This window comes from Falco biarmicus, chromosome 7 (genome assembly GCF_023638135.1).
Source record: "Falco biarmicus isolate bFalBia1 chromosome 7, bFalBia1.pri, whole genome shotgun sequence".
In the NCBI taxonomy this organism is placed as follows: Eukaryota; Metazoa; Chordata; class Aves; order Falconiformes; family Falconidae; genus Falco; species Falco biarmicus.
This window is the reverse complement of record NC_079294.1, coordinates 30,712,312-30,727,747: the sequence shown is the minus strand read 5'-3', so window position 1 is coordinate 30,727,747 and position 15,436 is coordinate 30,712,312. Positions and strand designations below refer to the sequence as shown.

Here is a 15,436-nt window from a genome sequence, read left to right as displayed (position 1 = left end):
AGTGTCCCCTGTAGCAATGGTGTAAGCACTTAGTCCCCGAGTCCTGTGGTAGGTGAAACACAGGTTCCCCAGTGGCTTGCTTCAGACAGTGGCCTCTGAGCTCAGATGGTCTTGAAGAGTGTACTCTGCCGCTACAATTGGGCGTATAGTCTGGTTTTAAAGAGAAGTTTGTTTCAATGACAAGAATTCTTGGATTTCTAAGGCTTCTGCAGAAGGAGCCAGCTTGCTTTGGCGACCCGAAGGAGAGCTGTATTGAAACAGCCCCTGCTGGATGTGCCTGGCCGGGAGCAGGCACTGGCTGTGGCTGATAGTCAGTGTGTACAGGTGTAGAAAGCCCAGTACACTCTGATTTGAGAAACAAATAGTGAAAGTCTTAAGACAGGAACTTCTTTCTTAACACTTTAAAAAAATAGTTCTGGTTTAAAAATAAATAATTTGTGATGAATTAAGCACATGGGTATGACAAGAGCGGGGACAACAGTCTCTAACTTAGCTTGAGAGACTTGCCTGACATTTCTGCTAAATGATTCAGAGGAAATCGGTTTGGGTATGATGGCTGTTGAAAGGTACACTGCTAGCAGCAACCAGACAAAGGCAGCTCCTCCCAGCTGTATCAGCTGCAAATTGCAAATTCATGGAAAGCAGGGCTTCTTCTCAGTGAGACACCAGCCTAACTGTTCAGTGTGGTCTCGGTCCCTTCAGATCGCTGTGGTGACCACCTCAGTGCTTGCAGTAAGACAGTTGCATACTCCTGATATGCAAGTACATGTGCTATTGATCACAGTAGGTATCTGATAATTTTTTAATTATTATTTATTTTAATTATTAATTATTAAAAGCCTTAATTATAAATAGAAAAAATTCTGGGTAATGTTATGTTAAGGTAGTTGTGTTTGTTTTTTTACAACCTGTTTTTAGTGAAATGTGATATGTTTTTTAATCGATCAGTAGAAGAACCTGGAGGATGCAGTGTATACGGCGAACAAATTCACAAATCAACCAGTAGAAAGACATCTTTTTTTGTTCCTGTCCCTAGGTAACTCACAACCAGGAGAATGTCTTCGACTTGCAGTGGCTGGAGCTCCCAGACATGGCCCCAGAAGAACTAGAGTCTCTCTCCAGGAATATGGTTTTCCACCTCAAGAGGCTCATTGATGAGAGAGATGAATGCACAGAAGTACAATGACTTCTCTCTCCCATTTAGAGTTGATGTGAAGCAGCAGATGCAGGCTCCATTCCTTCTCTTGTGTCATGTCTGTGCACTGGGTTTCTATTTCTTCTGTGCCTTTCTACTACACCTCTGAAAATCCGTAGAAAGATTTTTCACTCTTGATTCTTGCATAAATACTAAGGTGTGGTGAAATGAGTGGTACAGAGGAGTGGAGTGGTCTCTGCACTTTGTGGAGAGAGTAAAATATTTGAAGTTGCAACTGTGTCTTGAGATTGTTGTCTCTGCGTGTCTGCTCAGTCATTTGTCTTTGAGTGGCTGCTTGCCTGTCTCTTCATTGTATCTACCATCATGGGTTTCAGTGTCTTCTCTAGTTTTTTTCTGTGTGAAGACAGCCCTATCTGTTGCTGACTCATACATTTCCTTCCCTTCAGATTTCTGGAGGAGGCTTCTCCCCTTCTTCAACCTGTTAATTTTCTGTCATGCTTTTGACTATAATTGCATTAATTAAAACTGCTACTTACTATAGGTTTGTTATGAATTCTCCAAGCAAAACAGGCTGCTTATTTTTAGCATTGGAAGGAGAATATTTTAGTGGTCTGAGCGTAGTGGAGATTGCTTTTCTCCTCTGTATAACCTTCCCACCTGGTATCACTTGAACTTTGTATAATGCCAGGCTAATAATTTTCTACATTTATAAATAATTTTTAGATACTTGAAAAACAATGTATAGTTATACTGTTTGTCTCTTGACACTACATACTTCCCTGTATTTCTAGGTCATTGTAGATCTCACTCAAGAGAGAGATTATCTGCAGTCTCAGCAACCACTAAGTCCTCTGAAAGCACCAAGTCCAGATTCTTCACCAAACCCAGCCAGCCCTCTTTCTAATGAAGACAAGCAGCACCTTGCAGTTGAGCTGGCAGACACAAAAGCTAAATTGAGAAGAATCCGTCAGGAGCTGTGAGTCATGAGTGATTTATGCTTCTAGAGAGACTTGTATATTAAGTCTTGTGCATCCTGAAAATACAGGTGCTTGTTGGCTTTGGTACGCTGGCCTCTATGGGAGCTCTCAGAATCACATCTTTTAGAAATTTTTTTTATTGATGAGAGTAGGAAGCTTTCTTCTTTCTTAAGACACATTGTATCTTTAAATACAGAGTGATGGCTACTTCCATTTTTCTTTTTGCATCTTATCTCTCTCTTCTGCTCTTCAAAATGTCAACTGCTAGCTGCACTTCTTAATTATTAGTGGAAATTCCAGAGGCCAGTGAAGCTAGCTATGACAGCAGTAGCAGCAATGAGATTTAAACAGAGGTACTTAGTATAAAAACAGAGTTGCAAGCTCAGAACCCTGATAAAGGTTCATCAGAAAAAACCTCTTGCTTTTATGAAGCTGTCATGACAAAGAGGCTTTATGTTCAAAATTTGATAGGAAGTTTCTATCTTCCTTTCCAGATTTCTAGTAGAGTCCATATAATCAGTATTGTTTGTGTGTGTGTAATTGCTAAGATTTTTCTACCTTTTCAGGGAAGAGAAGTCTGAACAGCTTGTAGATTCTAAACATGAAGTTGAGCAGCTCACTCTAGAGCTGCAAAAAATAAAACAAGAGGTAAGATGGGCTCATTTTACTGTGACAGTCTTCCCTATTTAAAAAAGCTTCTTTCCGTGTGAGGCTAAAAATGCAAGTATGTCTGTGTTTTAATGAGGAAATCGAGTTACTCCAGCAACCTGTTTGATTATGGCTATGCAATGCTAACACTTTCAGCTTAACTGGTGAGAGCAGTCTCATCTTGGGCTGCAAATAGCCTAGTAATGCCTGAAGCATATGCAGCATGAGGCATTAGAAATGTCAGGGTGCCAACAGGCTGAACAACCTCTCTGCCACAGAGAGAATTTACTGGCTAGTGGAAGAATTCTCTTCCCCCTGAACTAGGGGAATGGTATTTGCCTATGTTTAAAAGAAGTAAGTATATAAATAAAAATAAAATTTAAAGAACCTGCTTTAAAGTATTAACTTAAGATTTTTCTCCCTGCTTATTCCTCACTTCTCACAGAATATCCACCTGGCCTCAGATGCTCGTTCTGCTCGAGCATACAGAGATGAGCTCGACTCGCTGAGAGAGAGGGCAAACCGTGTGGAGAGACTTGAGATGGAACTTGTTCGTTGCAAAGAAAAACTTCATGATGTAGATTTTTACAAAGCTCGCATGGAGGCAAGTGAAAATTGGGAGAATAATTTGCTGAGCAATCCTTAATGTTTGGCTTTTGTTGTGTTACCAGTTCATGTGTCATTTGTCATTGAGCTGACTGTAGCAAAACATCAGAGCAAGTAGAAATTTCATAATGTGTGTTATAGTCGTTGATTTAGCAACATTAAAACTTCTTTCAGGGGCAAGAAGGACTTGCTAAACTAAGTAGTTTAGCTAAACTATTACTAATAAATAATACCCATTAGTTTTAATACACTCTGCTTAGGTCAGCATTATGTGGCTAAACAGGACAGACCTTTCTAGATGCCTCTTGTAGAGAATCCAGACCTTTAGCCTTGAAAATTTACTCTTAGGTAAAATCCCTGTGTTTCAGAGTTGTTCCTTTGACCAGCATTTTAAATATCATATATAAATTAGCTGAATTAATGTCTGGGTGTTTTTCCTTAGGCATTTGTAGCAAATGCAACAAAGGCTGGGCATTTTTAAGCATGACCTTAGATGACAAATGTAAGCCACCCCTTTTTGCAGCTGTTGCTTGTAGTAGAAAGGAGATAAAATTTGCATCTTCCCTAGTGCCCTGTGTAAGGTATGTCAATGAGAGACTTATAGCTTTGTTCCAGCACTAATGCTAGTTACTCAGCTTACTCACCCGCAGCTATGCCCATCCTGGAATTATTAATTAACTCAGGTTGGAATGAACCCTGGTGATCATCTAGACAAACTCATTGCTCACAGTATGGCTGACCTTAAATTTAGGTCAGACTACCCTAATGTTTGGTTCTTTCAGTTCTTTGAGCAGTTCTCACCTAAACTCTTGCCAATCCACATATGTAACACTTCAAGTGAAGTCTCAGGACTTGCTGAACACACAAAGGTTCAATAATTGACACCCTCACTATTAAATAAAATCCAGGTCTGAGGTAGAAGAGCGGTGTTGAAACTCGCATTTGCCAGGCCTCTGGCTGAGAACACAGACCTTATTTCTGCTCTATAAACTCTTTGTAGGTGATTTTTTTTTCCCTCTCTGACCTAAGGGGCCAGCTAGCTGCTGCTTCTTATGAATAGGTTCACTAAAATGGGTGGATATTAAATGTAGTAATAGACCACAAAAGCCTATCTCCCTGCTCAGTAATTCCAAGTTTACATTAGGAAGTATGAAGCTCTGGCTGTCTCTATTATCCTCCCTCAAGCGGGCAAATCAGTCGTGCATTAACATGGCACACTAGCCATCAGCATGGCATCCTGGTATTTCCCTTTTGGCTGTGCACCGGAGTAGCTTACCTGCTGCTCAGATGGTTTAGTTGGAGCTAGGAAAGGAGTTTTTTAGTCTTGTCTTCATCTGAGATCGAGGGAGTAGTTATTTCTGTTCTTGAGTTCTCAGCCTCCTTGCTTGTCCTAGAGCCAGCAGTTTCCTGCTCTGATGCCTGCCTTCTAATCTTGCTCAACATACCATTCAGTAAAGAAACCTCCACTTCAGTTTCAAATTTGTTCCAACTTCCCTTACTCCCTTTTCTACCCTGTCAGTTTTTGGTGAAAATATTGAATGTCAGAGATGAGTGCTGGCTCTCCAAGGACACCTCCCTGAAATACAATAGTGAGACAAAGAATATTTCCCAACAATACAGCACTTTGCTAATTCTGGCCACAGTGTGGCCTCTAGTAAAAGTTGCCGCTGCTGTAGGGGCTGAGCTCTTCTAACGTGCGGCAGGCACAGCTGTCTGCAGGCTGCTTTGTGGTCTAGAATAGCCAGAGGGTTTCACATTCTCACCACTCCCTCTTCCATCACTGATCAGTCTTGGCACAGCCATAGACTGCCAGTGTTGAGCAGTGGCAGCATCAGGCAAGCTCCACTGGTTTTGTGCTGATACAGTGAGAGGATTCCACAGGGCACTCTTCTGTATTTTTTTAAGGTCATGAGTAGCACAAAGGCTGTGCATGGTAGCCAACTTGCCATGGTCCCTCAGTTTTCTGTCTTTGTCTGAAGTCCTCCACCCCTCCGAAAGAAGAGTTAATGGCTGGAGTCAGTTCAGTGACTGCTCAGTTTCCTCCCACTTCCTCAAAGAAACTGGTTTACCAATCCCAAGCTGCAAAATTTGTGCAGGAATGTAACGTGGTAGAGATTTTTACCACTAGATGGTACACTGCTGATTCATCTCATGGCATTTACTGGTTGCAGCTGGCTTTCTAAGCTCTAAAACAAATCTTAGGGAGGCGCAGCAGTGAAAATGTGTGTAAAATACAGCATAAGCTACTCTTCTATGGTAATGTGATGTCTTAAAGCTCATAGGGTCTTGACAGGGTTGTTAATAAGCAGTGTCAAATTGTTAAGTGGGAAGAAAAAGTGGATTTACCGTTGTGCATCAATGCAAAAAGCTATTAATGAGCATTTAAAAATCTTTTCTTTCTTTTAGTTCATATACATGTTTGGTAGTTTGAACGAAAAATATGGAATGTACTCTGTGTATGATACTGTAACGAGCTTTAGGAATTGCATACAAGCTTACAAGTAGTTTCTGAAAGCACACAACACAAACCAGCAGTGGTGGTAGGAAGAGATTTAAGGAGCTATTGCAGAAGGATTGCAAAAGGAACAAGTCTTTCTCTAGTGAGCATAACACGTTTAGGCATGTGTGTTTTCCTTTTCTGTATGTCTTGACAAAGTTGTTCAGAAATGTCATTTTGGTTTGACCATTCTTCAAGGAACATGGAGATCAATATGCTCTGGAGACCTTACTCCTGGGGTGGCTTAGTGACATTGTAACTGTGAATGCGGGGGAGCATGCTTAATGCAGGGCTTCCTCTAAGGAGGTGCTTCTCTCCAATGTGAAGCTTCCCTCCAGCATTCCTCTCCATTGAACCTTGCACTGCTGCAGCAGATAAGATTATTTTCTGAGGCCAGGGAGTCCGCTTTGCCTCTTCTTCCTCCTGGATGCAATCATGTTTCCATGCGGGATGATAGGAGGAATTTCTGTGAACGTTTTCATCTCACATTTATATGTTTTCATATAGTTGTCCAAGGCAATGTTTGATTGTCACAAGATGATTACTGTGTCATGGCTCAGTAGAGGCAACTCCTGAACTGCCAGAAAGGAGGGGTTTGAACTCTAATAACTAGGTCTGGATGGTGTGCAAATTCTCTAGTTTCAGATTTAAACAATCTCATTGCTACCTTAGTTTCTAAAAACGTTTTCCAGTAGCAGCACACCCCGATTGCGCAACTGCCTACCCTCAGAGGTAATTGTGAGCATGTGAGTACACAATGCACATTCTGAAAGCTATTTCGAATCACAGTGATCCAGGATCAAACAACAATATATAATTTATGTTAGAAATTACAAAAGCAGGATTTATATATGTTAGATATTAAATCATCACAATTTAAGTGATATAAAATGAAGAGGGGTTTAATCCCTTGCCTAGTAAATTCAGTGTATTTAAAAAAAAGTAATGAATCGACAGCCAACTATTTTTGCTGTTGATTTAAAAATAAACTCAAAGTTACAAAATAATGTTGATAGGTTTGTTAGTTAAGAAAAAATAAACCTTAATCCCAGTGGAAGCACCGGCATCACATGACCACCTGGGTCTCAGAAGTGTGATTTGTAGCCAGACACATTTTTAGGTCAACTATGTTATCCCAGCAACTTCTGTGAGATGTTGGTGCTGACATTAGTTAGGACAGTTTTACCTTCCAGGCTTTGAGATGTAGCTCTACAAAGCTCTCATGGAGTAATTATTTAAATTATACAAACTTTTCAATATTAAGACAACCTCAGATCATGGATACACCAGTGAGCAACATTGACCTCACCATTGCAGGCAATTCCACCAGGTTATTAATTTAAGATTTCATCAGAACTGCTTTGAACTGACATGTCTGCCCCTCCTGGGCACTCTATGGCAAGTGCTTCAGTCTTCCATGTATTGCAGCTCCCAGGGATGCGTGGTTTGCTCCTGGATATGTGTATGTACTTGGCGCGCATAACTTGACTCTTCATGAAACACTGAAGTAACTAGTTCCTGCTTGGTAGGCAGTTTTGGGAATAGTTCTGACACCGTGTTTTTGAGGTCAGACACCACCTTTTTAAGGCTGTGGTCCAGATTGAGCGTGATGATCTAGCAAAGTAAACTCTTGTTATGTTGCTGTTTCATTACAGGTATTCTGGCAGCTTACATGACACCCAGCACATTTTATGTCATATATTTCCTCTGGTCTGCCATCTGGTTAGTGTCAGCCTTTTCAGGTTGTCCACCCCAGAGTGACCCTGTTGGGTCAGACTTGGCCCAAAATGCAGGTTCTGTAAAATTAGAGTTTCGATATTGTTGTTATTATTTTAGTTACTTGCATAGTCAGACATTTTAATTGTGGTAGTTGAACCGCTTCACAAGCACTGACATACTTGTCCTTTTAATGCTACTGTAGTAGGGAAATTTTTCCTCTCATGTTTTCCAAGTTGGTAACTGACCCACTGAGAGATCAAGGGCAATATGGTACCACATAAAGTAGACTTTCTGTATTATGCCATCTCCAGTCAAGATCCAGCAAACAACTAATATTACTTGCTAAATAAGGCTATTAAATCATGGCCCCCTGCAATATCAAAAGACAAGAGGAGTGGTTGTCAGTCAGACACCCTTAACTTGTGCTTTACAGCTGTCTTTTTTTTCTTTTTCTTTTTTTTTTCCCCTCTGAATTCCAAATAACTGAGCCACGTAAGGCTTGTTAAGGTTGATTCTACTACTAAAAAAGAGAAGGTGGTTGCTGATTAAGCAGTGAAGGTCATTTGTTCATGCCTGGTGATCTTTCAGGAATCTACTTGGTTGGGATTTTTGTGGTCTGAGAGGGCAGATGTAAGCACTGATGTCAGCGGAGAGAATGTTTTGAAGACAGTTGCCCAGGAATAAACTTGCCAAGCCATAAGCTTTTCATCCTGCCTGTGTGCACGTCTTCTGGTTTAGCATATTTCATTGGAGCAGGGGAGGGGATAGGGAGGGACAAAAGCAAAGAAAGACGAACGGAAATTTTCTTTAGAGAATCATATGATCTGCTTCTTGCCCCATTGTAACTTTTCTGGGCAAAAATTCTTCCTGTACCCATTTAATCTTAATAATTTAATAAATGTGTTTAAAACATGACCGAGAATACATGGCCAGATTTTATGCTTTGGACATTTCACATTTCTGAAGGTGAGATACATTAATGCACAGACCTTCATTTATTGCTTTGCAAGGAATGTTCAGAGTGCAGTATAATTAACTTGTTTCTAATGCTGTGACTATAGCAGAATAGTAAGTTAAAGTTTTTACTCAGTAAAAACAGATACACAAGCTGTAATGGATAAGCAACATGGGCTTGTGCAGTTAGTGGTCTTGTGTGTGTGTGCGCTTAACACACAGGGTGTGTGATAAGCGATAAGTATAAAACAGCTTCTGTTGTGTAAGTGAAGTAAAATTCTGTCCATGAGAGAAACTTTATTAAACAGACATTTACATGTAAGTGTACTGAGGCAAGGATATGAACATAGTATATATTGATGGATAGTGCTCGCCAATGTGTTTTGAATATGCTATAACATCCCTTGAAAGTAAATAATCTCTTTTGAACTGGGGACTACAGTGAATTGGCTAAGGAAATGGTATTATAACAGTGGAATTGGAATTGAACAATTGTTCTTCTGCATCTTGAGTCTCTTTGGTCCACCTCTTGACCTAGTCTCATATAAAGCAAAAGGAACTCCATTAAACTTACAAAATTCAGGAAAAAACAATAAGAAATACGATTTTACTTTGCATTAATGACTCACATATATTTAAACATAGTATCATCTCCCAGTAAAATACCAGGTAAAAATATTTCTTATGAAACAGAGAAACATATCAAATTTCTTTCTTCTGTTTTGCAATATCAGTTTATGAAAGTCACCTGGTCTATGAAAAGTCAGTTTTTGTAAAGAGGTTAACATTGCTACTTTTTCTCTCTAGGAGTTAAGGGAGGACAACATCATATTAATTGAAACAAAGGCTATGCTAGAAGAACAGCTAACAATAGCAAGAGCTCGTGGTGATAAACTGCATGAATTAGAGAAGGAAAATTTGCAGTTGAAGTCCAAACTTCATGATGTAGAGCTGGTATGCACTCTCTTTTTCGTTATGCTATTTTTTTAAAGTTCTATTTTTATGCTAGACCACTGATTGCAGTGACAGAAACCAGTGGAGAAAGACAAATAAATAAACATTGCATTTACAGAGGTCTTCAGTTTGAAATTTGTGTGCATGAATTCTTGAAATATTGTAATGTTAACAGTGTAAATACTGCCAGTACTGCTTTGTGTGAGACTGATGATTTAATTTTATGCAAGAAGGTGTATCTCAATTTTAAAATACAGGTTGCTCTTGTACATATAGATGAAAGAGATACGAAAATCTGTCCATTAAGTAGAAATCTCATGGAAGTAGGAAATGAAATCTACTGTAGTAAATGATCTTTCTTATTGCAAACAAAACCCCCAGTGACTTTAAGAATCTATTACTGCTGTAAAAGACACAAAATTCCAGAATCCTTTCTGTGTAAGTCTGAGACATGGCTTATTGCTTCATAGAAAAGGAAACGCAAGAAGTGGCAGATTGTCTGCAAACAAAAAGAATATTGGGTTTTATAATCCCACTTGAAATAATAAATACTCTTTAATCTTATGTATTTTACTTAACAATCCTTTTATCTCTTATTATATATTTTGAATTCTTGTAGATTTGCCTGTATAGGGTTTCCAACAGGGTCTGTTGGAAACAAAGATGTTGAGGATGCTGTGTGGAGTTAAGTTTAATGACTGATTCAGGGCATTATAAGGGTCATGTCATACTTTAGCTTTTCAAAAGTGGCTGGTGATTTTGAATTATGCTTTTTTGGGTGAATTGATCAATTTTTGGGTAATGCTTTCTGAAAATTTGGGGTCGTCTGAGGCATCAGTTCAGCTGCCACAAGTGCAAATGGCCAAAATAGTCAGAGGATTTAGATTCATTCTCCAGATCTGTTTTCTGGGTATTTTAGAACCCAGATTACGAGGCAGATGTTACTTGCTGATCCATACGATTGGATCCAAGTTTGATGTGATGAATTGAAGAAGCTTGGTAGAATTCAAGATTATATCTGCAGAGTCTCCAGTGTGTCAGTGCATGATACTACATGCTTTTGTAGAGCTTCGCTCTGGAGACAGCTTGAATCCAGCCTGCCTTACCAGTCCTGGCTTGTACTGGCCCTGTCATCACCCAGTATGTTCTCACTCCAGTCACCCTCCCTCGAAGTGTGTCATGGACCTGAGCTGACTGAACAGGGCCAGTTGGGTATCTCTGCACTGTGTTCTGTGGCACATATGGTAGCCCACAGCAAACGTTTAATGGTGTACATGTATTTCATTGTAAAATCACCCAATGTTTCAGGAGAGTCTTCTGTTTTCAATGTGTGTTGTGTGTGTAGCAGTTCAGCTGACCCAACAGTCTTACAGATAAGCTGAATATGCATTTTCATTGATGCATGTCTTGCACAGGACCGGGACACGGACAAGAAGAGAATTGAAGAGCTGCTGGAGGAGAACATGGTCTTGGAGATTGCACAGAAACAGAGCATGAACGAGTCTGCACACCTAGGCTGGGAGCTAGAACAATTGTCTAAAAGCACAGATCTTGCAGATAGTGAGTACCACCAGCTGGGGTAGCTGCTGTTGTTGTCTCTTTCAGAGTAGACAGAAATGTCACACTGGATATTTCTAACTGAATGGCTGGGAGGAGTCTGTGATCTTTAGTATTCTTTAGTACAATTAGTACAGACAATTAGCTGGTCTTTAAGTCCCAGGAAGTAGTAGTGTATTCTGAAGTCATTTATTTTTACTAGGTACTAAAAAATGTAGGCAGTTAAAATAACTGGCTGATTTTTGGGGGTGTTTTGAATGGTTGATTTGATTTCCATAACTATCACAAACATAACTAATGCTTCCTTCACTAGTCAGGTTTTAGCATTGGTTTCTGTGTCTAACATTCATTCTGTCTGTAATACCAGCTTAAATAACAACGCTAAATGGAATTGGGAAACACAAGCTATTTTGTGCAGGTCAATGTGCAGCCTCTATTGATTACTTACCTGATTCTGCCAAGACTTGCATGTTTGGCTTTGTGTACCAGGAACAGTTTAACTTGAAGACAAAGGAACAAATTAAGAGTAAGCAGATGTTCAGTTTTCAGTAAAGCTATCTAAAAGAAAAGCTTTGTTTTGTATAATAACTGAATGTGTGCCTGACACCAATTGTCAAATCTACTTGCTGTCTAGGATCTGAGTTCTCTTTACTAAGATTAATGGCTAATTAATTGTTACTTTTAATTAATCTTGCAAAGCAGGTTTACTTTAGCCTGAGAGGTGAACGGCACTCTATATCTCCTTATGTGTAATCAAGGATATTGCTGATTATATTAGTGAGTGGGGAAAAAACACAGTTCTCTCAAAACTTACTCCATCTCAAAATTTGGATGGAGAGTATTTCAGGAAAACTTAAAACTAATTTTCTGGCTTGTTTCAAATAGCAAGTTTAGTCCCCTTCCCGATTTGGTTTCACTAGTGATGTAGTAGACGGAAGGATGCTAGTTAAATTTTGTTCTCTTATTTATTCATTTCTGTTAAGCATAACTTTCAAAATTTGCTCAACAGAGTGGTTTAACAAAAAATGGAAGAAGGTGAGATTCCTTCGCTGCACTGATGCTTAGGGTTTCAGCACCTCCAGAACCTCTGATTAAGCAAAGAAAAAAGAATAAGAGGAACTGAGAATGAGAATGTCAGTAATCTTTCGTATTCAGTAGGGGATAAAAGAAAAACAGTGAAGGAAGCCTGAATTAAAAAAAAACCCTAAGAATATGAAACTTAAAATTATTTCACAGAAGTGCTATCCTATTTTTATAACAATTCTGTTTAAGAAGTTCCATTTCAATGCATGTTGCTGTTCTGAATGCAGCTTGTTTGTACAAATAGAGTCAGTCTGCAAAGCTCCTTTGGAAAAGAAAAAAAATTCCTGGATTTCAAGTTGAGTCTGCAAGGGTGGCAGGTAGCAGATTGTACCTGCTGGTTTAGAATATTTTATTCAAAATACTTTTTCCCATGCTTATTTTTTAAATTAATTTAGATGGGCTTTGCTTCAGGACAAAACTCAACTGGAGTGTTTAGTTAGCTTACTATTTGAGTCTTCATTTAACCAAAACTGTATGAGTGATGCTCTCCATAAGAGACAAATGAGATTTTCCCATTCTCAGAAACTTGCTGGTTCTAAAGTGCTCATTTTGCTGTATGTAATAGTGCTGATTATTTAGGAGGAATAAATGATTTTCTGAGATGTAAAGACAATGTTAAAGTCAATTTCATATGAAATGTGGTTTTGCGGTGAAGGGTAGCAATTATTCCATGTGAAACAGAGGGTTGCTCTTATGATTATTAAGGTGCTGAGCAAAGAAATGAACAGAACAATGAACCTTTGGTGCTGGGAGTTAGGGCTGAGAGGTAGTGAAACTTTTGATCTACAAACATGTAGAGTAAAATGAAATATCTGTGGTAAATCTTGCATAAATTTTGTTAGTTCTGAGGTTTCAACTTCAGACACTTCTCTCAGATCAACATTCTGATGGATGTCCTGTGCCTGGGTACCTGGGTACCTGACAGCATATTCTCGATGAAGTAGCTGTGAAGATAAACTTTGGAACTCACTTTTGTAAGAATCTTTTTCCATGGCTAAATATGATTGAATACCTAATATTCACTAGCTTCTGAAAATGCACCATCTTGCTGGTTTTAACACACACTTCACAATTGTTCACTTTCTACCTCAATTTATTTCCTCTGATGGAAGCTTGAGAGGGTATCAAAGTGTATTTTGCTACTAAAATTAAACATGCTACTAACATGGCTAAAGCAACTTTAAGAAGAGTTAGCAAAGTAAGTACCTTCTGAATTTTTTATTTGTTCAGTTACTTCTTTATTTATTAAAAGTCTTAATTGTTATCTGTGAAAATGGGTTCTGTTTTTAACAGTGTTTACTTAGCAGTCAAGCTGAAATGGTGAGGATCTGACTGCAGTTACAAGTAAATCTTAAGGACCTGGGAAGGGAGATGTTTGTGAATTGGTTGGTGCCACCTTCTGATTCTCATATTTCAACAGCCAGAAAGTCCTTTGTGTTTGAGTTGAATGAGTGTGCTTCCAGTCGCATACTGAAGCTAGAGAAGGATAATCAGAGCTTGCAGAACACAATCCAAGAGCTGAGAGATGCCTCCTTGACCTCCAGAGAGAGCAGCCTAAAGTTTGTGGAACTGGAAAAGGAAAATCAACAGCTTAGCAAAAAGGTAATTTGCTCACAGGAACAAACAGTGCTCTTTGGTTTTTAAACACAGTGCACACAGGGCTGTAGGGCATTCCTGGACTATGGGGGATTGCAGGGAATTCCCCCATGTTCTCCAGAAGATTGGGCGTGGTTTTGGGCCCATCTATATAATTGCATCCTGACATTCATGTATTCTATTGTCTTCTACTCCACTGCCTACTTAGGTGCATCATTGTAAGATCAACCGTTCCTGTTTCATAAAAGATAATCTTTCAGTGCTCATTTACCTGTGTCAGATTATACTGTTGATTATGTCCCTTTTTGTCATCTAGCAGTCACTACTAGATAAGGAACTACGGCCACACTGAAGTGTTCTGTTTGTTTAAAAGTTTTAATATTGTTTCCATGTAAAGCAAATAAACCACACAGGGTTTTTTTATTTTTTCAAAAATAAAGTCTTTTTTAAAAAAAGCTTTTAAATATTCCAGGACTAGGTCTCCATAGTCCTGGATCAACTCTTTTTGTTTGTTTTGTCCTTTTGGCTATTAGATGTTCTCTAGTGTCTCCCTCTCTGCAAAGATCTGGGTTCTTTTAATCTTTGTAACAAACATGCAGGTCATCACTTTATAAAAATAAATTTTAATATAGGTGTGTTACGCTTGTCGTTAACTGTAATTACATTTAGCTCAAATGCCAGCTCAGTGCTTGTCCTTGTGAAACACAGTGATCAGTTTGCCTCCAACCACTAGTTTTATTTTTGTCTGGCTAGTAACTTGCATCCTGAACTCTAATTAATTGAGCCAAGTGCTGATGGGGAAGGAGGGTGCTTGCTAGTCTGACTATAAAAAAAATTCCATGTCAGTTTTTTCCACATTCCTACCTTTGCTAAATTATCCAGAACATGAGGCTAATTTCTCTTTTCCCATTACTACTGTAACCTGTGTGTGTGCTAGACAATAATACAAAGATTTTACTCTTCTCTGGTCTGCCTATGGGATAACTGAATGCTTTAAAGGACAAGGGGAGAAAGAATTTGGATATGAAAAGTTGTCATGGATTATCAGATTGTAACTAGCAGAGTGCCAGTTTCTCTACCAAGGAGAACAGATATCCATCACTGGTTCATTCTGGCTTCTGGAGAGATTCTTTTGCCAGGCTGAGAGACCGGTTCTGGTTCTTGGTTTTTTTCTGTGAACAAGAAAAACTGTAAAAGTTCAGATCACTCTACCTCTCCTTCCACGCTCCTGTTTATGACCTGTTATGTATGAGTAATTCACTCCAGCTTTAATTTACATGCTTCAAATTTGAGATCAAGGCATATAAAGCACTCAGCAGATACCTGTGGTGTAGAGTAATTTAAATCATTTGAACAACTGGGGGCAAGCTCTGGCTTTGCCTCAGAAAAATTCCTGTGGGCACCTCTTGTTATGGTACTGTACTGGTGCCAACAGTTCTGATTCCAGAATTAGTCTGATGTTTTTGATGATGATGAGTGTGTTGACATGATGGGGTCACGTACATGGTCTGGTAGTTACATAAGGCAAAAAAACTGGTGGGGAGTGCCTGTGTGGTGAAAAGGGGGCCTTGTACATATCAGACCAACGAGGAAAAAAATGGCAGTTAGAAATAATTGCTATTAAAAGCAATTGTAATGTTTGAACTCTTCACCAAAGGAACACAGAATATGATGGGAGCTGTTGACTGA

The 15,436-nt window shown here is 39.1% G+C and overlaps 1 protein-coding gene across 2 annotated transcripts in view; it reads left to right on the top strand.

Annotated features, from left to right (window-relative positions):
- Window positions 1-15,436, top strand: part of CCDC88C (coiled-coil domain containing 88C) — a 102,233-nt gene that overhangs the window by 53,462 nt on the left and 33,335 nt on the right. For both annotated transcript variants that reach the window (XM_056345935.1, XM_056345936.1), the window contains exons 7-13: window positions 1,037-1,177; window positions 1,948-2,132; window positions 2,700-2,781; window positions 3,227-3,385; window positions 9,365-9,511; window positions 10,927-11,071; window positions 13,572-13,753. In XM_056345935.1, coding sequence (XP_056201910.1) covers window positions 1,037-1,177; window positions 1,948-2,132; window positions 2,700-2,781; window positions 3,227-3,385; window positions 9,365-9,511; window positions 10,927-11,071; window positions 13,572-13,753 — 1,041 coding nt within the window. The remainder of the gene's footprint in view (window positions 1-1,036; window positions 1,178-1,947; window positions 2,133-2,699; window positions 2,782-3,226; window positions 3,386-9,364; window positions 9,512-10,926; window positions 11,072-13,571; window positions 13,754-15,436) is intronic.